Source organism: Culex quinquefasciatus, chromosome 3 (genome assembly GCF_015732765.1).
Source record: "Culex quinquefasciatus strain JHB chromosome 3, VPISU_Cqui_1.0_pri_paternal, whole genome shotgun sequence".
Taxonomy (NCBI): Eukaryota; Metazoa; Arthropoda; class Insecta; order Diptera; family Culicidae; genus Culex; species Culex quinquefasciatus.
The window spans coordinates 57,786,159-57,809,441 of NC_051863.1; the positions used below are offsets into that span (position 1 = coordinate 57,786,159).

A 23,283-nucleotide genomic window follows, 5' to 3' on the forward strand; every position below is an offset into this window, starting at 1 on the left:
CATTTCTGATCATATTTTTTAATTTTATTGCAATTTCGTAATGGATCGAATTGATGTTTTTTTTTTAAATTGATTTAAAAATTTATTTTAAACCCCATTGTGGTCGCACACAAGTTTACTGTGTTCAAAAATAAGCTTTATCGCTGTGATTAAGCTCAATTTCAGGACCAATTGCCAAAAATATATAAAATTATAATAACCAGAAGATAAAAAATACATAACTTCAAATTATACTTATTCCAGCAAAAATATCAGCGCAAGGCTTTGACAAACTTAATTCTTTTGTTTTGTTAGATTTTAAACACTAATTTACCGGTTTTAACAACACATTATGCCAGGGTTGCCATTTCTTTTATCTATACAGCTCATGTTCCCATTAATGTCCCATATGCACAAACAGCAAGCTGAGAAAAACGCATTTGAAGTTTGTCCCAAACCCAAGGCTACGTGTTAAGTTTTCACGAAAAAACTGGATTTCCTCCTGATTTCTAATACAAAGTACTGGATGTTATATTTGAAAGAGCACACGATTTGGAAACCAAACTGCATCAATATCAATCAAAAGTGATGAAAATCCATATGAGCAGTTCTCTACGGAATCGGTCTTTTTCTTTAATTTTAATTCTTGTATTTTTAATCCGGCTGAAACTTTTGGTGCCTTCGGTATGCCCAAAGAAGGCATTTGCATCATTAGTTTGTCCATATAATTTTCCATACAAATTTGGCAGCTGTCCATACAAAAATGATGTATGAACATTCAAAAATCTGTACCTTTTGAAGGAATTTTTTGATCGATTTGGTGTCTTCGGCAAAATTGTAGGTATGGATATGGACTACACTGAAAAAAAAATGATACACGGTAAAAAAAATTGTGATTTTTAATTTAACTTTTTGTCACTAAAACTTGATTTGCAAAAGAACACTATTTTTAATTTTTTTAATTTTTTGATATGTTTTAGAGGACATAAAATGCCAACTTTTGACAAATTTCCAGAATGAGCAAAAAATCTTTGACCGAGTTATGATTTTTTGAATCAATACAGATTTTTTCAAAAAATCGAATATTGGTCGCAAAATTTTTTCAACTTCATTTTTCGATGTAAAATCGAAATTGCAATCAAAAAGTACTCTAGTGATTTTTTGATAAAGTGCACCGTTTTCAAGTTATAACCATTTTAAGGTAACTTTTTTGAAAATAGTCGCAGTTTTTGATTTTTAAAATAAGTGCTCATGTTTGCCCACTTTTGAAAAAATAATTTTGAAGAGCTGAGAAATACGACCCATAGTTGCTGAGATATTGCCATGCAAAGGTTAAAAAACAGGAAAATGTTTTCTAAGTCTCACCCAAACAACCCGCCATTTTCTAATGTCGATATCTCAGCAACTATAGGTCCGATTTACAATGTTAAAACATGAAACATTCGTGAAATTTTCAGATATTTTCGAAAAAATATTTTCAGAACATTTTACAAATGTTTCATGTTTTATCATTTTAAAGTACTAAAGTACTTTTTGATTGCAAATTCGATTTTACATCGAAAATGAAGTTGAAAAATTTTTGCGACCAATATTCGATTTTTTGAAAAATCTGTATTGATTCAAAAATCATAACTCGGTCAAAGATTTTGCCCATTCTAGAAATTTCGGAAAAGTTGGCATTTTATGTCTCTAAAACATATCAAAAATAAAAAATAAAATAGTATTTTTTAGCAAATCAAGTTTTAGTGACAAACAGTTAAATTAAAAATCACCAATTTTTTACCGTGTATCATTTTTTTTTTGTGTAGCCCATATCCATACCTACAACTTTGCCGAAGACACCAAATCGATCAAAAAATCCTTCAAAAGATACAGATTTTTGAATTTTCACATATCATTTTTGTATGGACAGCTGCCAAATTTGTATGGAAAATTATATGGACAAACTAATGATGCAAAATGGCTTTTTGGGCATACCAAGGCACCAAAATAGTTTCAGCCGATTGAAAATACAAAAAAACGAATGACCGAAATCTCAGAGAATTGCTCATATGAAACATTTATGCAATTATGAGCAGTATACAACTTATTAAAAACAAAACAAAACAAAAAAGTTGAATTTAAACCCTTTATTCCACAAAATAAAATCAATTAAAAATTTGTTATAATTCCATAAATTATGATTAAGTGACAGTACCTTTCAATATGGTGGAGCATGGAAAGGCAAAATGTTGCTTTGAGGGTTACAATCGTGCGCAAAACCTTGCAAGAAATAACATTTTTAACATAACAAATTTTAGGACACTTTTGTATGCAATAAAATTATTAAAAACATCAGTTTCACCAAGACTGTTCTGTTCAAAGTCTCATTTCAGACCAAAATAATGTTAAGTATATCCTACCTTTTTCATGCAAAGTCTTCCCAGTCCTTTAGTTAGTTCCCAGTTTTTAGTTAACTTGTTTTTTTCAAAAAAATATTTCCCGACATACATATTTTTTTAAATTCATAAAGTATTTTTGATATGGTTTAGGAAAAACACTGCTTTTGAGTTTTGAGTCATAGATAAGTATGGACAAAATGTTGCAGTCGAGTTATGATTTTTTGATGAAAATGTGTTTTTGTGGAAAAATATTAATACTACTCGATTTTTTTTTTACTTTAGTTTTTGTTGAAAAATTTAATTTGTGATCTAAAAGTTCTTTACCGATTTTTTTTATAAAGTGCACCGTTTTTATGATGTAAACAAAGTTGAATTTTAACTGAAAAGTTCCCGCCTTTCAATTTTTTAATAGTGTCCATGAGTGTCCATCCAAATTTTGTTTTCGGAAGGTTAACCTCTACAGCCCATTTTTTTCGAATATTTTTATTATTCCCGTGTTCAGATGGTCATTTTGAGCAACTTTTGTTCTACGAAAAACTTCCCGGGCAGACGGTAATAACAAAACTCATGCCATTTCAATAACAAATACTATTAAAATAACAAAAAATGTTATGGAATATTCTTGCAAAATCCATTTTTGCATAAGAGTTTAATAACAAACTATGTTATCATAACATAATTTGTTATTGGTCTGATATTGATTGAATGCCAAAACAACTTTGGAATAACATTTTTTGTTATGGAAGAATACCTACAACTGTTATTGGATTAGTTGTTAAAATAACAAAAAAATAGTAACAAAGATTTGTTCGAAGAATAACTAAAAATGTTATTAGTCTGTTATTACAATAACAATCTAATGACAAAAAAATCATAAAGACGAATAACAAATCTTGTTATAAATAACATAAAATTTTATTGGCATACTATTTTCAAATATCAAATATTGTTATTCCCAAGTTATTTCCGTCTGCTCGGGTTTACTTCTCTTATTTTATCTTTTTCTTGTTTCATTTTTAGTATTTAAATTTGCATTTATCTTGTTAAGTATATGTTTGTTTTAGGTAGTATTTGGCTTATTCTACCACCTCCTATCATTACATTTTGTCTCTCTAATGTATTCATGTTTTTACAGCAACTTTTTCAATTTTTTGCATGTTTTTCACATTTTCTGCTATAAAATGGCACCATTATCATTTAAATTGTAAATAAATGCGTAGAGGCATAGTATGGGGCACTAGAAAGATTACTTCATACTTCTTTTATTTAAAGTATAGGAAATGTTAACAAAAACACAGGAAATTTTACCCTAAAAATCACATTTTTAAAAACATTGGCGAAGTCACATTAAACAAGTAAAACTTCCAACCCATACATTTTCTAAAATTTTAAGAGTTCTTCTTTCCAACGCTTTTAAAGATCAAAAATTGGTTGAAAAATGGATTTTGACGATTTTTAAATCGAAGCGGGGTTGGGTTGTAGAGGGTTAAGAAAATTCCCAATGAAATTGCCTGAAGAAACATTGCAGTTTCCTCTGATTGCTGAAATACAGTGAATAAAAGAAACAAGAAAATTAATGTTTTAAAAGTCTCATCCCAACAGACTTTTATTTCTAGTAACAATATCTCAGAAACTTAAACAGGAGAAAAGCAACCCGCGGCAAAATTTTGAGGCTAGGAATTTTGACAGGTATCATTTTCATAAAGTATTCGCCTCCTTCTCTCTCCCACAGAAAACTGGGGACAATGTAGCTTACAAACAAGGCCAAACTGTTAAAGTCACTCACAAAATGAACTTTGAGTGATTTGAGTTCATTTCTGACGTCACGATTTTCTCCTCTATAGCCTTATTTTGAATGATAAAAATAGAAACATTTCTGAAATTTTCTAATCCCTTTGAAAAAATTTTTTTTATAAAATTTTAAAAAAGGTCTAACATTCAATATTAAATACTGCTTGAGTTTGAATTTTTAATCTAGTGACAGTTTAATTTTTTATGAATTTAAGGCGTATATCAAACAACAATCCAACACCACACCTCAAGGTGGGCTTCGATCTAAAAATTCGCCAAAATCCATTTACCAGTAAGAAAAAGTCATGCTTGTGCTTGAACAACATTCTACTTTGTAGATGTAAACAAAGTGGGATCATTCGAAAATCACGTTACGCATTCTCTACATTCATCACCCAGGTTGAATAATTAAATAGGATTCTAAAAAAATAGCCATAAATTTCTTGGAGTTCAATGAGCATCAATATTGACGTTAAGGTGAAGTCCAATATAAAAATCTATTTTTTATTTTTAATTTATTTAGATATTGAAAAGAAGTTTTGATATATTTTTATGTTTTTTTATAAAGTGAACAAAAACTTTGTTTTGAATCTGAAACTAAAAATAATTTTAATTAAACAATAATAAAACATTATTGTTACATAAACATCCTAATTTCTTTCCAGTGGCCATCGATCTGATCGTGCAGCACATCCGCGAGTTCCTGAACAACCGCACCCGGCAGGACCACAGTCCCCATCTGGCGACGGCCGGCACCAGTGCCCTCAATCTGCCCCGCGGCCGAGGTAAGCCCATCACTACCGTTAGTACCGATCCGCACTATCGGCCTCACTAAATTTAAATACCAAAAAAACAAGACAACAACAACAAACAAACAATCGCAATCGAATCGTTAAATTCGCTAAACAAATCATCGCCAAAGCAAAAACAAACAAAGCAAGATACATAAACAAACCATCCAGTGATACTGTGGGCTTACGTGCGTGCGTGCGTGTGTGAACCGTGTTGTTGTTTGTCACATTTATTGATGTTGTGTTTGTTTATTATACATAGTTGTCATACTGCGCGCGTAAACAATAACCCCATTGTTCTCTCATACGCTGCTCCTCCGCTCACACTCACACGCATTCAACCACACACGCCTCTCTGTCGACGCTCTCTCGCTCTCGCTCTCTATTGTGCGTACTCAATTTATGCTGGACCGTACTACTACATCGATAGATTGAAGCCGTAGCCATTTTATTCTGCCAGTAGAAAGGAAAATTTTGCAGCAATAAGCAAAGTAAAGCAAAAAGTAGAAACCTGTAAAAAGCACTTCATCAATCATCATTGTAAGAGATGTCATTTTGGGTAGATACTTTTACTAACTCACACTAAAATAGTCGTTTTTTGTTGAAGCATTTATACTAATCGTTTAGTATTAAAAAATAACAAGTATTTATTACAAGCAAACTATCAATAAAAGTAACAATAAAGTAAGCTACACGCATTTAACCAACTGCCTAGTTGCCATAGCCTTCGTGGAAATTTCCGTTCATTTGTATGGGTTTACGTAAGTCTAACTGTTTAACACTAACCAAACGCTGAAATTGGCACCAACCAACAATTCCATCTACCACCATGCCACAGACAACTGGAGTAACCATTTTTATTTGTTTATATTTTTCGATCAAAGCAACCTTCAAACACTAAAAAAAACCCTCCAAAATCAACACCAACAGTAGAAGCAACACCATAAGAAGCTGATTTCTTCTGCTAAGTTTTTTTTCGGTTTGACGTTTTGTTAGTTCCGCAACACAATAAAAGTTTCAACCCGGATTTTAAAAGCGTCGTGCCAACCCGGAATTTGTTTGACTCACACTAACGTAGAGAGTGGCTAATATGTAAGCTAGTATTTAGTTAAGTTTTTAAATAATTAATAGTTTTTTACCTAACTAATCCGAGTTTACTTCATCCGCATACAAATCTCATACGAATTTGACTTGACATTTGTTCTTTCCCCCACAAACTCTCTCCAGTTTAAGCATTTATGAACTGATTGATAACTTTGTTTTGTTCTGATTCAAATCCGACCCCTCTAGTCCGATACTTCGTTTTTCATTGAGACAAAAACAATAGCAGAAGTAAAACGAAACGCACTTGACAGAACGCAAAATATAGTAAACAAAGTAAAAACAAACAAACGCTGAGCGCGCTTGCAAGACTTGTCAACACACAAACATCTGTGTAAAAAAAACGTCAAACAAATCGCACCCATAAACGGCTACTAACGGCAGCAAATGTTAGACCCCCCGATACCAAAAATTAGCGCTAGTACCATGCAAGTCAGACAACAACAAACAAAACAAAACAATGTGGCATAGCTCTTTCCTTGGCGTTATTGTCCCTTGCACGAAGCGTTTTAACCTCACCTTTTTTTCACTCTCAGCAGCACTATCTTTAGCAAAACAGTTTCACTGAGCATTCGCTGAGAGAAAATTTGTAGTCTCTCTTCTCTCTTGCGCGAGTTATCAGTCAACTAAAAGCGTGAAACGTCAAACGCCGCGCAAATGTTTGTAAACATTTAAATCTTGGGTGCTCAGGGAAACAATAAGATGATATTTTGAGATTTCCTTCATCGTTTCAAATCGTTTCTCACTTTCGTCGGTGAGATACGCTCACTTGTGAAAAGAGATTTTTTGATATGTCTTCCTCAACAAAAGTCAAACACCGTACAAAATTTTAAGCGAATGTTTTTTTTTTCTCGGATGGTAAAGAAAAGTGTGATTAAAACGCTTCCTGCAAAAGACAATACTCCCGTTGTAGTTGAAAAGTGTCAAAATTCCCCATCCGTTTCCATGTTGTTGATTCACATGTTTCCTTCGCCATATTGTTAAAACCGTTTTTGTTTTCTTTGTTTATGTTATATATTTATTTATAACTGAATACTCTTTCCCCGTTGTAACGTTTTGCAACGTTTTGCCGCAACTCTACTCAACGTACTCAAACTCAAACTAAATGCAATTGCCATAAACGTAAACAAATAATGTTAAAACGTTAAAAAATAAACAAAACTAAAACCAACCCCGCAAAAAAGATGAGCGCACCCCCTCCCCTTCGACCAGCTTCAGACGGTTCTCGTCGACCATCATCAACCGGAAGCTGTTCTCGGTTGTTTTCAACTACTAAACTCTGGTGGTGGCGAAACGCAGCAAAAGCAATACAAGAAGAAACAAAGCAAAACTTAGTGTGAGCGCCTAGAGACAAGCAAAAAAAAACAAAAGATGTAAACAAATAATAAAGTGTAACCACATTGACTTGATATTAAAGGAGGAGATTTTTTTGTAGAGAAAATAATAAAACTTTAACCAGATTGAATAGGGGCCTTTCGGAATGCAAAGAAAAAATTAACTAAGGTTAGAGCTTATGTTAGCTTTACTTTTTTTCATCAGTAGTTACCACCGTGAAATAATTTGCGCTATGAATTTAAAGGTTATAAATAATCAAAAGTACATTTTGGATTACAAATTTGGGAAGCTCTATTTTATAGCTAGGATGTAACGGTTTATATTTTTTATCTTTCTATTACGGTTTTGTTGAATAAATTTATATGAGTTCGAAACTATTTGGTAATCATTTATCCGAAATCCCTTAAACCTTAAATCGAAAGGTTCGTCTCTTTATTTTAAAACACACGAATTGATGTCTCTTGATTCAGTCTGATGAAGTTGAACATTAGTTAACCGGGGTTAGATGGAAAATAAGTTTTATCGAAATGCAATCAACTTTCATTAACTCAGCTAAACCTAAACAAATTTACAAAAAAACAAGTTTGTTTGTTTTAAGTTCTTATTAATTGGCCATTTAAAAAAAACTAAAAACTTAAAACTTATAACTAAAAACTAAAAACTAAAAACTAAAAACTAAAAACTAAAAACTAAAAACTAAAAACTAAAAACTAAAAACTAAAAACTAAAAACTAAAAACTAAAAACTAAAAACTAAAACTAAAAACTAAAAACTAAAAACTAAAACTAAAAACTAAAAACTAAAACTAAAAACTAAAAACTAAAACTAAAACTAAAAACTAAAACTAAAACTAAAAACTAAAAACTAAAACTAAAAACTAAAAACTAAAACTAACAACTAAAAACTAAAAACTAAAAACTAAAAACTAAAAACTAAAAACTAAAAACTAAAAACTAAAAACTAAAAACTAAAAACTAAAAACTAAAAACTAAAAACTAAAAACTAAAAACTAAAAACTAAAAACTAAAAACTAAAAACTTAAAACTAAAAACTAAAAACTAAAAACTAACAACTAACAACTACAAACTAAAATATCGTAAATCGGGTTTCACCTGGTAGTCTTGTCTGATATTCTTATTTTTTAATTATGGATTTGCTCCATGCTCTAAACATCAAAATTTTCAAAAATCGAAAACGGGAATCGATTCTCCAGACAATTTTACATGAAAGTCTCCATATTGGCCACTGTCCTAAATCCAATCCTTGTGAAGTTTCAGCGGTTTTGAAAATAAAAATGCTTAAAAAATGATTTTTTGACGGTTTTTGACAATTTCTAAACAACAGAATTGATTTTTCAGTCTCGTAATTTTTTTTATTTTAGTGTATTTATTTCAGAAAGCCCGTCTAATTTCCTACAAGTTGACCACTTTGTGATACGAAGCAACGACTTCGAGATACAGCAATATTTAAATTACGAAACACAAAAATATTGAAAACACTTACGCCCTTCTCAAATGTCATTATCGAGTGTAACTGGCTCCATAAACACAGAAATGGCTTATATAAGCATAGGATAACATATCTACAAAGTTTCATTTTTTTCATTGATATCATAGAGAGTTGAGAAAAAAGTACCTAAAAATTCCTGTTTTGGGCTGGAATTGCTCCATATGCTTGTAGTTTTTTCAACAAACTTTAGGTAAATTAATAAAAAGTCACAATTATATATTTAACTGAATTCGAAGCACGAATCAAAAGTTTTCACATTTTATTTTAATTAAAGTTTTTGCTAATTGTGTTTCAGAAACACATAAAATTTATTATTTACACACTGATAGAAATCCTGGTATCTGATCCGGTAATTCTATTTGAACAAAAAATCACTATTTGAATCAAAAAAATCTCATTGAAGTGGCGTGTTTTTCTTTCACTGTATTTTTACTAGAAAGCCCGTCCAATTTAATACAAGATTGTCTTTGACCACTTCTTGATACGATGAAACGGCTTCGAGGTACAGCAATATTTAAATTACGATAAACAAAATTATTCAAATAACGAACGCCCTTCTAAGATGTTATTCTCGAGTGCAATTGACTCCATCTACACAAAAATGGCTTATATACGCCTATGCATGGAATAATTATTGGTCTATACTTGAATTTTTAACACAGGACTCATGTTTACAGTGAAATATAATCAGGAAAACATTTGAACTACAGTCCAGACTCGATTATCCGAAGACTTCGGAAAATATCACTTCGGATAATCGAACCACGAAAAATATTTTTTTTGTCTAATTTTTTATGGTTTTTGAAAAAATGCATTTCGTAATTTATAAGGCTAACAATTATAGTTCAGATCTCGGTCCAGACTCGTTTTTTCGTTGTCTTTTTTTTTATTTTTCAGCTTCAGTACCCCTAAACTACTCTCAAGTGATTCGTAATTTGTAAATCAAAGATGGCGGCCAAAATGGCGGTGATGAAATCTTAAACAAGCGCATTATTTTAATATAAAATGCAATTAACTATTCAAACTTGACTAGAATGGGGTTGTAGGACTCAAATTTGATGTTATGAGAAAATAAAAATTAGAAAAAAAATGTTCATGATTAGATTATCCGAAGTCCCATGCAAACCTTCGGATAATCGAACTTCAGATAATCAAAACTTCGGCTAATCGAGGCTTCGGATAATCGACTCTGGACTGTATTCAAATTTGACTAAAATGGTGTCGCAGAACTCGAATTTCATGTTAAAAGTCGTCTATATCGACGTCTAAACCGATACTAGGAATGACCTATAGACCAAGAAATGCCAACCGGAGTCGACTGGGACTAAACCGAGGCCAACCTGGGTAAGAACAACCACGCTCACCACTACACCAATTACCCCATGCTTTACAGAGGAAAGTGGTCAAAGATACCTACAAATTGTCCCATTCACCACTTTTGAGAACATCTCTCCGTAACGAAGTCTTCTCAACCCTCAATTCAACTGTCACTTGCCCGCCTCTAAATCCCGCCTCTCACCTGCGTGAGGTTCCCACCTGAGGAAACCTCTACTGTAATTCCACATGTGGTTCACCAACACCTTCTAACGACACTGTTTCACGCTCTCTCTCAAACCACACGAGGAACTTCAAACTTGTGTGGGTGCCGCCGCCGACACCTCCCGTTCAGGTGCCCTGCCTGAGTCGAGCGAGAGAGCGGGCGCTTGACCACTCAGTTGAGTTGGAACTGTCGGTGCGTACGGACAGGATAACCGCGCGCGCGTTCCTTTTGGGCAGCACTTCAGTACATTTCTTTCCCTTTTTTTTTGTTGTTTTCTGGTTGTGTGTGAGGTTTTGGTTTGAAGTAATGTTTTGAGTTCTGCCTGTCTCCCCGTGTCCGTCTGTACGGGTCTTGCTACCTCTTCCTCTTGTTGAGCCGTTCCGCGTCGTCGTCGTCGTCTTACGTCGGGAACCTTCTCCGCGGTTTGAAGGCACTTCTTCGACGAAGACGAAGAAGAAGAAGAGCTGGTGGTTGTACGTGGAGTCTTGGATCATCAACGCCCGTGTCCTGAAGACGCGTTCAAGTTCTGGGTCGTGGTGACCACACCACGGAAACCCGTGTGCGGGTTGTGCTTCAAGAAGTCCAAGTCAGTTCATAGCGATTCCAAGTGTGTCTCGTGTACCAAGTGTGTGCTCCGTCGATAGTGTGCGAGCGTTCGCCGTGAATCAGTGTCAGTGTCTGAGTGTTACGTACCCGACGGTGGAGAGGGAGCTGCTGACCACCGAAACTTGGAAGAAAACGGCAAATATAATTAGTGTGTAGTGTTGTTTTCGTTTGGGGGGAGACGTTCGTTCGCTGCATGGAGTTCAGATGACGGAGTCGGAGTCGTCGTAGAACCCTTTGAACGACCCCCTCTGTGAACGTGCAACGCGCCGCTGCTCAAACATGAGGATCAACAACAGCATCCTGTTGGCACCGACGATCGGGGTGTTCATACTAGGTAGGTTCGGGGGGATTATCAATTAGGGGGTACAAGAATAGACCCGCTGTTGGCATGAGTCATAGCAATCGGCGGTGGTTGGAATTTCACCACGACAACGGCTTGCTAGGTTGAGCGCGCTGCTGTGTTGGTTGGGTATTTGTTGTGGAAGCAAAGCTACTGGTTGGTTACTACAACTGTCTGGTAGTAGGCTGGGAATAGGTCGGGAGCGCGCGCGGTGGGTTCGAGGAAATGTTTACTGTTGGAAGTTGTGTCGCATGGTGTGCACTGTGTTACTGTTTTAATGGGTATTTAAAGCTTTTGGTTTGTAAACATTGCGATTCTGGAGTTGAGAATCGTTGCGCAACGATATTATTGTGTTCTTATGCTCTCGATCTCAGAATTTTAACCAATTACATTTAGGCAGTTATATAACCAAAATTTTCTTTCAGACACAAAATAATTCGCATTTAAAAATTTTTAGAACATTTCTACAGTTTTTCATTTGTTTATTGGACCTTTTAAAAAACACTAGATTTGAAAATGAATTCGTTTGTAATTTATCAAAGAATCAAAAAATCAACCCGGGACCCGTGGTGTAGGGGTAAGCGTGGTTGCCTCTCACCCAGTCGGGCTGGGTTCGATCCCAGAAGGTCCCGGTGGCGCACTTTTCAAGACGAGATTTATCTGATCACGTCGGACGGGGAAGTAAATGTTGGACCCGGTCTAACCTAGAGGTTAGGTCGTTAGCTCAGTCAAGGTGAAGGAGTTGTTTCCCATGTCCTGTTTCGGTGGAATCACTGTTAGGCAGCCTCTAGGCTGATCAAGGCTTTGGACACATAGTTTCGAGTAGAAATATCGCAATCGAGAACGCCAAGGCAATGCTGTAGAACGAATAATTTGATAAGATTTAATTAACTTTTATTAATTCATTACTAGAACCCTTTTGTCGCCTATTTTGTGTTTTTCCATAAAACACAACAGCTTTTTTATTGCTAGTTTCTTACATTAGCAAAGTCGTTGCATTATTTAAGGCATTTATTCGTGTTGATGCCTTTTTGTAAACTATTTGTGTTTTTCATGAAACACAATCAGGGATGGAATAATCGCAAAACAATCAATTTCGCTTGCGAACTTTCTTCGCCGCGAAAAAGAGAGGAGGAATCGCTCCCGAAATTCTCCCGGAAAATCAATCTGCTAATAATTTTTTGTGATTTTCCTTGTCAGCATAACTCAAAATTATTTAATTCACTTTGTTCACACACATTGCCCATCTCCAAAGTGTTACAGGTATTTTTTTACGTGTGACGTTACACTTGCAAGTGTAGTAGTGAAAAAGTTGTTCCGCCGAATAATCAAGATGATGATTTTTTTTAAGATTCCTTTTATCGAACTTTCGTGCGTGAGAGAGGAGAGCATGCTCCCTTCGGATTTTTTCTCTTGATGAACATCCAATGATTTTCATTTTTTAATGCAGAGGTTGTGCAAATATTTTACAATATAACTACAAAATAAGTTAAAATGATTTCAAATAAATAAATAAAAGTGAAGGGACAGAAAAAATAAATTACTTGAAATGTTGAAGCTTATAAATTTTTGTTGCTCCCTGATCTTTATGTTTTTTTTTAATATTTGAAACATATTTGCAATAGTTTTTTTTTTGTTACCTTTTTTTTAGCAATATCTCTAAAATAAAAAAATAATGCTTAAAAATACATGCAATTTATTTATGTCGTGCCTCAAACATTCAATATTCCTTAAACATTATAATTTTAAATTTAAGTAAACGTGGTATAATATTAACAAAATTCAATAAAGTTTTCTGCTGTGCATTTGTAACCAACAATTTATGTTTTTATTTTAAAATCATAAATATGTTGCACATTTGATTAAATATCTAAATTTTCCCGATTTTTTTTTTTGCGTGTTTGTCATACAAAGTAGTCGAAAATCAGTATCCTGAGGAGGTATTTTCTGTTCGATTTGGTATCTTGAACAAAGTTGTAGGATTGACTTCTCAGACAAAATAGGTACATGTAAAAAATCCGAATTTTGTATTTATGTTTTCATCACTGAAAATTGAATTCTCGAATCACTTTTTTTTAATTTGGACACAAAAATACATAGTTTCCGCCAAGTTTCCGCTTGATTTTAGGATGTAAAAAATCTGGTACCGGAGTGATGAGTAATTAATTTTGGAATTAATCCAAATTACTGTCAAACAAACAATTTACCTTTTATGATGTTTGTGAAATTTTCTGCTCTTTCCAATAACTTTTTTTTAATGTAGGCCAACAATTGAAAATATTAAAACTACGTGTTTTTAAGCCCTTTCAAAAATATATTCCTGATTCAGAATTTTTAATATTATTTAAACGAAAAAAGTAGAAAACTTCACAAAAATTAACTTTTAAACTTAAAAAATCGAACCAAAAGTTACAGTGATAATGCAGGTTGAAAATAGGGCTGAGTAAATGACAACGGAAAGAACACATTTTTCACACATTGAAACTTTGAGAAACTGTATCAAAAAAAAAACCTGCAGTCAATCAACAAAGAGAATTGTAGAACATTTTCTCAGCTTTTCGAAAATATTCAATACCGAAGTGCTTTTTCCTCATTCAAAAACATTGCAAAAATCTTGTAAGAAAAAACGTTACATTTCTTCCAAAAATCGCTATTTATGCGCAAAAGATGCCTTTTTTAATCACCTAAAACATATAAAATGTTAAAAAATAATAATCCACTTAAAGTGTCAATTTGAAAATAGATTTTTTTCTGAAAAATCTCAAATCTCTCCCCTGGTTTAGACGTTAATTTTAGTGTGATTCTATTTAAGCCTCGAATTGAACTGACACTTTAAAATATCTCCACAACAAATCCGTGATCCTTTATTTATTTGCATCTTCCCCGGTAATCCAATAAAACAATAAACATTCCTCACTAATCTTCCCCCGAAATTGCTTACCTGTCACCAGAGCGCTTCGAACGAAGCCCACCGCGTTCCAACCTACAACCCTCACCTGGGTAAACTTCCTCTCCCCTCCCCCCTTCCACCACTTTCCATCTACCCCGTCTCTCCCCTTATCCGTCAGACTTCTCCATGCCAGCAAAGCATGAATCAAAGCGAACTTTGCGCGAGAAGCGGGATTCGGTGAATTTCTCAAACAAACATTCACGCGCCTGCTACGACGAGAACGATCGTCTCAACGGAGACACGAGATCCATCCGTCAACAACGCGATCAACGGCGGGCGTTGGTATTGGTGACCACACTCTGTAGATCGCTCAACTTCTTTCTCTCAATTAACGGTGATTGTATTGGTGCAGCGTTACCTGTCGTGCAGGCAGGCTGGCGAGTAGAGGCGCGCCGCAATCATTGATGATCATCATTTTTCGATGATGATCGCGAGTGCGAGTTGATCAGTGAGACATTTTGATGGACGCTTGGTGGACACCCGAGCAGGCTCGAAAAATGCGTCTCTATCAGAGTGAAACATTAAACGCATGGATGCCGCGAAAAGCGGCGCGGGTGCGAAATTGAAAAATGCGAAATCGATCGGAAAACGTCAGTCGACTAAACGATGACCACGAAAACCGATCGAAAGAGAAGTAATAACAAAAGCTTGAACGAAGGAGGCGCGTCGGTGTGTTGGTGAAGGAAAGGAACACAAAAGTCGTAACACGTTACTCGAAAGGGAAAAAAGACGTCTCGTAAGACGGGAAAGAAGCACGAAAAGAAAATAAAAATGCTAATGCCGCAAACTCATCATGCGAAGGAACGCAAAGTTAAGAAAGTCGGGAGAGGAAAGGGAAAAGGGAGTGAGAAGTGAGAGAAAGGAACAACAGCAAGAACAAGCACAAAGAAGAACCGCACCCGTGGTGGAATGCTTTCGTGCAAAACGGAGGAGTAAAGGAATCGAACGGAATTATTACGGCGAGAACACGTGAGTTGAGGGATGAGAGAACGCAAAAAAGAGAGTGTCAGGTCAGAGGGGAGCAAAGTAGGCGCTGCTGGCGGGGAAAAAAAGGTCACTCAATCGATGTCGAATTTGTCTTCAAGTGTCGAATCACGACGGCGACGGTGATGATGATGAGATGAATTGAGAGAGGGAGGCCATCAAAAGATTTCAACGGAAAGTGAAGCAAGTCTTTCGAATAAGGGAAGAGAACCTGATTTTTGGTATCGTCTGGCTAGGATCGCGGTTAGGACGAAACATTCCAGATATTAAAACCTGTCGGGTTTTTAGGAGGGGCCAGTCAACCTGTTTTTATGGTGATAGAGGAGTTAAATATAGTTTAATAGATGTCATCTTAGATTAGTGGCAACGGGGCGTTGAAGATGGGTGGAATTGGATTTAAGTTGAATATTAATTAAGTTCATTAATTTTAAAGTATGTTATTATTTTTTTCAATAAAAGTTTGAATTTGTAATAAGGATAAATCATCAGACCAAAAGATTTCAACAAAACAAAATGTAATTCAGTTCAGACTTGATTATCCGAAACTCAATTTGCCGAAGGTTTGTATGGGACTTCGGATAATCGGATAAGTACTTAAAACCTTTCGAAAACCCAACCGGTTAAATTAATTTTCGCTGGTTCAATTTAAAAAAAAACAATCAAATCTGGTGGTGAGAAAGAAATAACCGATGCATTAAAATATCGTTTACTCATTGATGATCTCTTCTTTTTCTCATGAAGTGTTCAATTTTAAGATAAACCGTAAGAACATAATTTGAAATACAAACTTTGCTTTAAAAAGTTTGAATTTAAAGGTAAAGACTAACTAACTGTGGCTGGAAACTGCCTAAAAAATGTTTCAACAAAGGATAAGGCCGATGCAAATATTTTTGAACTCTATGTCCCTTGACTATGTTGAATGCCCCCCTTAAAATGAAAAAAAAAACTATGAAATTTGAACTTACGAGCCAATTCCAGTTGTTTAGTTTCGATAAGTTTCCACAATATGTAAGTACTAACATTTTTTTTTTGCTGAAAGAAAAGTTAAACGATCCCAAACATCCTAAATATGATTATTAATGTAAAAAAATGGTCCTCACTCAAAACAAACCCTTTCACACGTGAGCACAAATCGAACGCGACGCAAAACTGCTCTAATCAATTCCTACCGTTTGTCACTTCCACACCAATCGCTACTGGAAACACTCGCTCTCTTTGCTCTCCCTCTCACTCCAATCGGGTAGTACAGCGAATGGTTCAGAGAGACCGATTGCGCTTTTTCGCTCGAAGCTGACTCAAAATAGTCCGCGATCGGCTTTGTTCTGATCATTTGAAAAAAATCTATTTCATCAAAAATATTTTGTAATTTTGTTGTTTACGCAAAATTAAAGAAACATTTGGCAGCAAGTTGTTTATTGATAGAATCATCGTCGATAATATTATCGTCTAACGATAACGATTATGGTTATTGTTATCGTTGGTACGATAACGATAATCTATCGCTATCGCTACGGACGATAATTTATACTTAATATACTTCTAAAATTGACTAAAACCAACCAAATTATGTTGAATTTTCAAGCTTCCTCTTAGTAAATATTTGTTTGATAATATGGTAAGTTTCAAAGCATAAATACTTCAAAAAATCACTAAAATACCGTATTTTTTTTGAGTCCTAATTTTTTTATAATTGGGTATCAAACGATTCGAAATTTTGCATGCATTTTCACTTTTTTATAGTTTTTTTTAATGAAATACAGTCCTAAATCGATTATCCGAAGCCTCGATTATCTAAAGTTTTGATTCTTATTTTGAACATCAAATTAGAGTTCTGCGACCCCATTTTAGTCAAATTTTAATATTTTCAATAGAACATCACCGTTATTTTGGCCGCCATCTTGGATTTTAAAATTCTAAATCACTTTAGAGTAGTTTATTAGTCAAACTTAAGCACAACAAACAAAAATAAGACAACGAAAAAAAAAACATTTTTTTCGTGATACGATTATCCGAAGTGAAATTTTGGACTGTACTAAAATTTTCATAAAATTTCGTATTTTCTCGAAAATACTCAAATTTTTAGATTTCGCAATATGAGTATCAAACGATTCGAAATTTTGCATGTACCCCCCCTAAGGTGTCCACGTGATTTATGGATGGTCCCGTGAGGCGATTGAACAAACCGCTGGAAGCTAGCGAGTCGTGTTCGCTCACGAATGATAGCGCGCTATAGATTCGTTCGGGATAAGTGAGTGATTTCTAATCCTTTTGAACCGAATATCCGGATCCTTGGTTTTCAGTTCATTAGACATCTATCAGCTGTCTATCTATCATTATTCAATCAGTAACCAAAGGTCGGATCAACATTTGTAAAAAAATAAAACAAATCAAGGGATTTTTTTCAAAAATCTTTTAAAATAAATTTAAGTGCATACGCTGTATTAATTTTTTTTCTGCGTTTCGAATCATTTGTGAGTTTTTGAAATACAGCACCGCAAAAAGTATTTTTGTGGCTAAAATTGCTTCATCGAATTATACATTTTAAAAAACTAATTACTGCAAATCAACTGTACGGGTGTCAAAATCAATTAAACAACAAATTTCTAAAAACAGGATCGAAAAACCATCAATCTGATCGACGTGTGATCGCATTGTTACATAAAAATTAGTTTTGTTTCGCACACACTGAATTAGTCTTCTTCATTTTCCACACAACACCATCAAACTTTATGATCACGGTTGGGCTCAACAAAAGAATTAAGTCTCACGATTTCAATCTATATTTTGGTGCACACTCGATACACTGAAAAATGTGAATACAAAGAGACGAGTTGTTCCTTTTAATTCCGCTATATATTTTAATATCTTGACAGATACGTATTTCGTCTACTACTTGCAGACTTCATCAGTGTTCTGTTCTCGAGAACAGAACACTGATGAAGTCTGCAAGTAGTAGACGAAATACGTATCTGTCAAGATATTAAAATATATAGCGGAATTAAAAGGAACAACTCGTCTCTTTGTATTCACAGTAATGCATTCTGCTAAAACGCTCAACCAAACCACAACTGAAAAATGTTCAAATTAAGGATTTGGAAAAAATAGTCCAACACTTCAAGATTTTTTGACAAGGAACTTTGTCCTAAGGTTTCTATACGTGGTGTCAATCCAAAATTTTCGCGAAGCGAAAACGTTACGTGACGAATTCCCCTCTCGGCAAATTTCCCCTCTTTTTGGTGCACGCTGGTTGGATGAACGAACGTTTCCCAATCAGTCATTCGAGAGACGTGAGATTGATGTATCTAAAATCACCCCCACTCCACCTCATAATTTTTGGATCGTCGACGAGGCAACAAAACGAGGCTCAGTCGGTCCTGAAAATTCATTCATTTGCTGGACGTCGACGAGAACACATCAGAAGCAGATGGCCTGGTGGCCTGGTAGCAGACGGCCTGGAGGTCCGGGAGCAGATGGCTTGGAGGCAAGGACCAGCTAAGACATGCCAGTCGCGGGAGTCGATCATTGGAACTGGCCACCACCTGGACTGGAGTGGCCGGAGGCCCCGCGGATGTTCCGATGGGGGGACATTTGCCGAACCGTAAGAGTTGGGGCAATATGGGTATCAAAGTTTATGGTTTTTGATACTGGATATGAAATTTGACATTTCGACAGTATTGGCCACAATCTGGAGTGGCCGGAGGCCCCGCGGATGTTCCGATGGGGGGACATTTGCCGAACCGTAAGAGTTGGGGCAATATGGGTATCAAACTTTATGGTTTTTGATACTGGACATAAAATTTGACATTTCGATAGTATTGGCCACAATCTGGAGTGGCCGGAGGCCCCGCGGATGCTCCGATGGGGGGACATTTGCCGAACCGTAAGAGTTGGGGCAATATGTGTATCAAACTTTATGGTTTTTGATATTGGACATGAAATTTGACATTTCGACAGTAGTGGCCATAATCTGGAGTGGCCGGAGGACCCGCGGATGTTCCGATGGGGGGACATTTGCCAAACCGTAAGAGTTGGTGCAATATGGGTATCAAACTTTATGGTTTTTGATACTGCATCTTGGTAACTTTCGAGTGGTGAAGGGAAGTCAATTGATTTCACTTCGATTTCTATTTCAGCTCCACTTGCAATTTCCGTCCCCCTAGTTCGATAGGACCAGAGTCTCGGCACGAAACTTCAAACACGAACAAAAGCAGAGAACCGAAGATTGGCAATGACGTTTTGGAATTTTGACAGTCTGGAACGCATGAATTACCACATTATCGGTTTCCCGCATGGGTGGAGTGGAAATTGTTGCACATGACTGAAGTTGGCAATTTGGCAACTTATCTTAATTTATGCTAAATTTCAAAATTTAAACAAGAATCTACAGCAAACCGGTTTGAAAATCAAAGATAAACTAAAGGTATGATGGTTTGCTGCATAATCTTGCTTGAAATCGCGATAAAAGCGGTTTAAATTGAGAAATTTAAATATATTTTTTCTGTTCTACAATTTAACGAAATTTTAAATATTATGTAAGGTTTTGAAAATAGTATACAACGGTCATAGAAATTTATACAAAAAAGTAAATTTTTCGGTTCGTCCACAAACAAACTCATGTTGGTAAACAAACGACGCCATATTGCCAATGTTGTTCGGTAGCTCATATCAGGCCATCGCCGGAGCCCTGGATAGGATGGTAATTATAAGGGGGAAATTTGGACTGGACATTCTAATCGAAAATTTCAAAAATCATTTTGCAAAGTTCTTTGTCATACTGGTCATGTGTAACATAACCACCTGCACCTTTTTTTACTTTGTGAAAGATTAAGTTTCTTAATTATTGATATTTTCAATTCAATACTTGAATAAACAATTTCATATTTTCTAACTTTAAGTGCCTCTATCAAACCCCTCTCCCAACTTCTTCTCTCTGTCCGATCAAAAAGACAATCGAAAAAATTTCCCTCCGCCAATGACCGTGGGTACCTTGGGCGTAAGTGTGCAATCCAATGTTTTGCGTGAAAACAACCCAAAACGTCTCTCCCCGCGCGGAACAATTGCGAGCGGGGTTCACCTTTTTTTTTGTTTTCGTTCAAGTAGGGCTGATGGTCGAGACGACCCCATCACCTTACCTTGCTCACTGAAAAGAATCGAATGAGTTTTTGTTTTCTTTTTCATCGGCTTTGAATTCAATGGATGAGAAAATAACACTTCCCAAAAAGTGCCGAACCAGTAGATATCTGCCCAATGTTAAGGGGATTGTTTTTACTTTCGAGCGCGATTTGGAGATTTGAGAAGTGGATTTCTGGGGAAAATTTGCATATCTCACACAAACAAACGCGAGCGCCAGAAGGTTTGGCAGCACTTTCCGGTTCAGATTAGCGGAACCACGAATCGTGAGCGTAATGTTTACTTTTTCGCACGCCAGATATGCAAAAATTGAGGTAGTTGGGTTTTTTTTTGGATGCTACCGACTGAGGAAAAGTACAAATATTGCCACTAATTGTGCGGCATGCGATAAAAGTAATGGGTGAGCTTTGAACACTAAGTTAAGTGGGTTCGGGAAAGTTTTGACTTTTAGATCTAAACAAAGGACTATTGAGTATTCGAAAGGGAAACTTTTGCTTTTCCCCTTCATAACATCAAAAGAGCTGTTTCCAAAACATTAGTTTGGAAAGCATATCGTTCGATTATAATCTTTTAGAAATTTTATTTACCTTGAACTGAAGGCTCATTTTAAGCATCATTTATTTTTAAGGGTCGCTAGTTCGTCGACACTCGTTAAATTTGCATAGTGAAGATTTTTTCAAGTAGCAATAAGACAAGCACAGATTTTATTTAAGGTTTAGTCTGCTCCCACTGAACAAATTTCTCTTAAAATCAGGTGCCATTATAAATCGTCGCTGTCGTGCTAACCTATCGCTCGTGCATTTTGGGCCGAATTGAGTTAAGAACGCCATTTTATTGCAGCTCACAGTAAGTCACCTTTTGATTCTGCGATATTCAATAAAAACCAAAAAAAAACTCCGTACATTGTTGTCACTCTTCATAAGAAAATAAAGTTTCAACCTTGTTGAGCTAATTGCTGTATGTGCGACAACTGGCCAAAGGGATTTCAGCTCAGAACGCGTTTGACACACTTACATGCCAGACTACCGTGAACATTTTTGATTGTTATTTGGGATTCCGACAACCAAATTTCGAGAAAATGCATGGAATGGTCAGCCAAAGAAATCGTGTTTGTTATTGTTTGCATTGGGCGCTCTTGTCAAATATTAAAACGCGCTTTCTTGGGACGTCAAAAAGTGACGTGCGACAAGTTTAATTACATTGCAAAAAATATTATTTAAACAAAAACGCGGTTCACTATCGCGGTGAAGGTATTTATAATTGTGTTATAGCAAAAATATTTGAGTACCATGAGTATTTCAAAATATTTGTAAAAACAAAGCTATTGCAAATTTTATTTATGTATCCACCCCTCTCCTTCAAATTGTCCCCAAAATCAGGGGGAAGGACAACATATAATTATCGATGTGTGTGTGTGTGTGTGCAACCAACCAAACGAGACCACGCGGTCGCTTCTTACAAATTGAGTTGTTTCCATGTATTTTCAGATCTTACATTCTATACATGCAAATAACTCGCATAGGCATTTGGAAGGTGTTAGCTCTGCCGAGCTTCGGTGACCCATTTCTACGCTGGCTAGCCGAGCGCGAGGTACTTCAGCTTTGTCGACAAGCCCCGCCCTGAAGAACGTTTGTACCAATCGGATTCAAACGTTATTTAGAACTTCCGAACCCTTGTCAAATGGACAAGGACCCAGCGCGTATATAGTTGATGGTGGTAACAGTATTCCTAATTCTAGTTTTAGCTCACCAAGTCACGATGGCTTAGTGGTTAGCATTTTTGCTTACCAATCCAAAGGACGGGGGATCGAACCCCGACTCGAGCGACTTTGATTTTTCGTTCATGTTCAGAGTTTCAAGATTTATATTTCCTATACTTTCTCGTTGGGAGCAGATGGGAATCGAACCCAGGACCATTCGCTTACAAAGCGAACACCGTAATCAGTCAGCCACGGCCGCTCCTCAACATATAACATATAACAACATATAATTATCGATCAACAAAAAAAAAATCCATTGCAAAAGGCTTGTAAAATTGATTTTTAACCAAACTGAATACATTGTTTAACAATTGTTTATGCATTTTTTTAGAAATGATGACTTACAATTAGGCTTAGTGATTTTTCACGATCGTAAATAGAAAATTTCACGGGGACCTCAATTTCAAAACACCAAATTTCACGCAAATTTCACAGAACGTGAAAAATGTTAAAGTAACTTTGAAAATCTTATGTTTAGATCACAAAAACTACTTTTAGCTTCATTAAATATTATTCCTCAATAAACTTAAAAAAATCCCCAATAAATTTTAACTTGACACAAAAAAAAATCTGCTTATTTTCAAAAAAGTTTCCATCTGGTTAATGGATGGGCTCTATTTATATTTTGAAATAAAATGTAATCATGCGTATTATCATTTTTTGAACTGCTTTTTTTATATTCGACTTATAAAGCTAAAAAGTTTTCGCTGATTTGCTTCTGTTTATCAGTTTACATTTTATTGAATTTCATATCAAAGCAAGATTCAACAATCTTGTCCAGCCAAAATGAGTAAAATAGTTTTAATTTTCTGCGACAATTAGGCCATTTAAAATATTTTTTAAGGTTTTCATCTCCTTTTTCAAAAGCTTAATTTAAAATCAATAGGCAAAAATAATATAATTGGTAACGAAATAGAAATTTTTATTCAAAATTTTAACAGAAAACGAAAAAGGTGCTATTTTTAACCTTCAAGAGAATTATCCACCCTAATAAATAATCAAATATCGTTAAAATTATTTAAACAGGACTCAGAAAAAATCAGAATTTTTTTAAAAGTTCAAAGATAAAATTTATTTCATTTTGAAT

The 23,283-nt window shown here is 35.3% G+C and overlaps 1 protein-coding gene across 1 annotated transcript in view; it reads left to right on the forward strand.

Moving 5' to 3' along the window:
• The window catches only part of LOC6046675 (protein crumbs), a 130,473-nt gene that overhangs the window by 10,779 nt on the left and 96,411 nt on the right, over positions 1-23,283 (forward strand). The window contains 1 exon segment of the mRNA XM_038262144.1: positions 4,817-4,936. Coding sequence (XP_038118072.1) covers positions 4,817-4,936 — 120 coding nt within the window.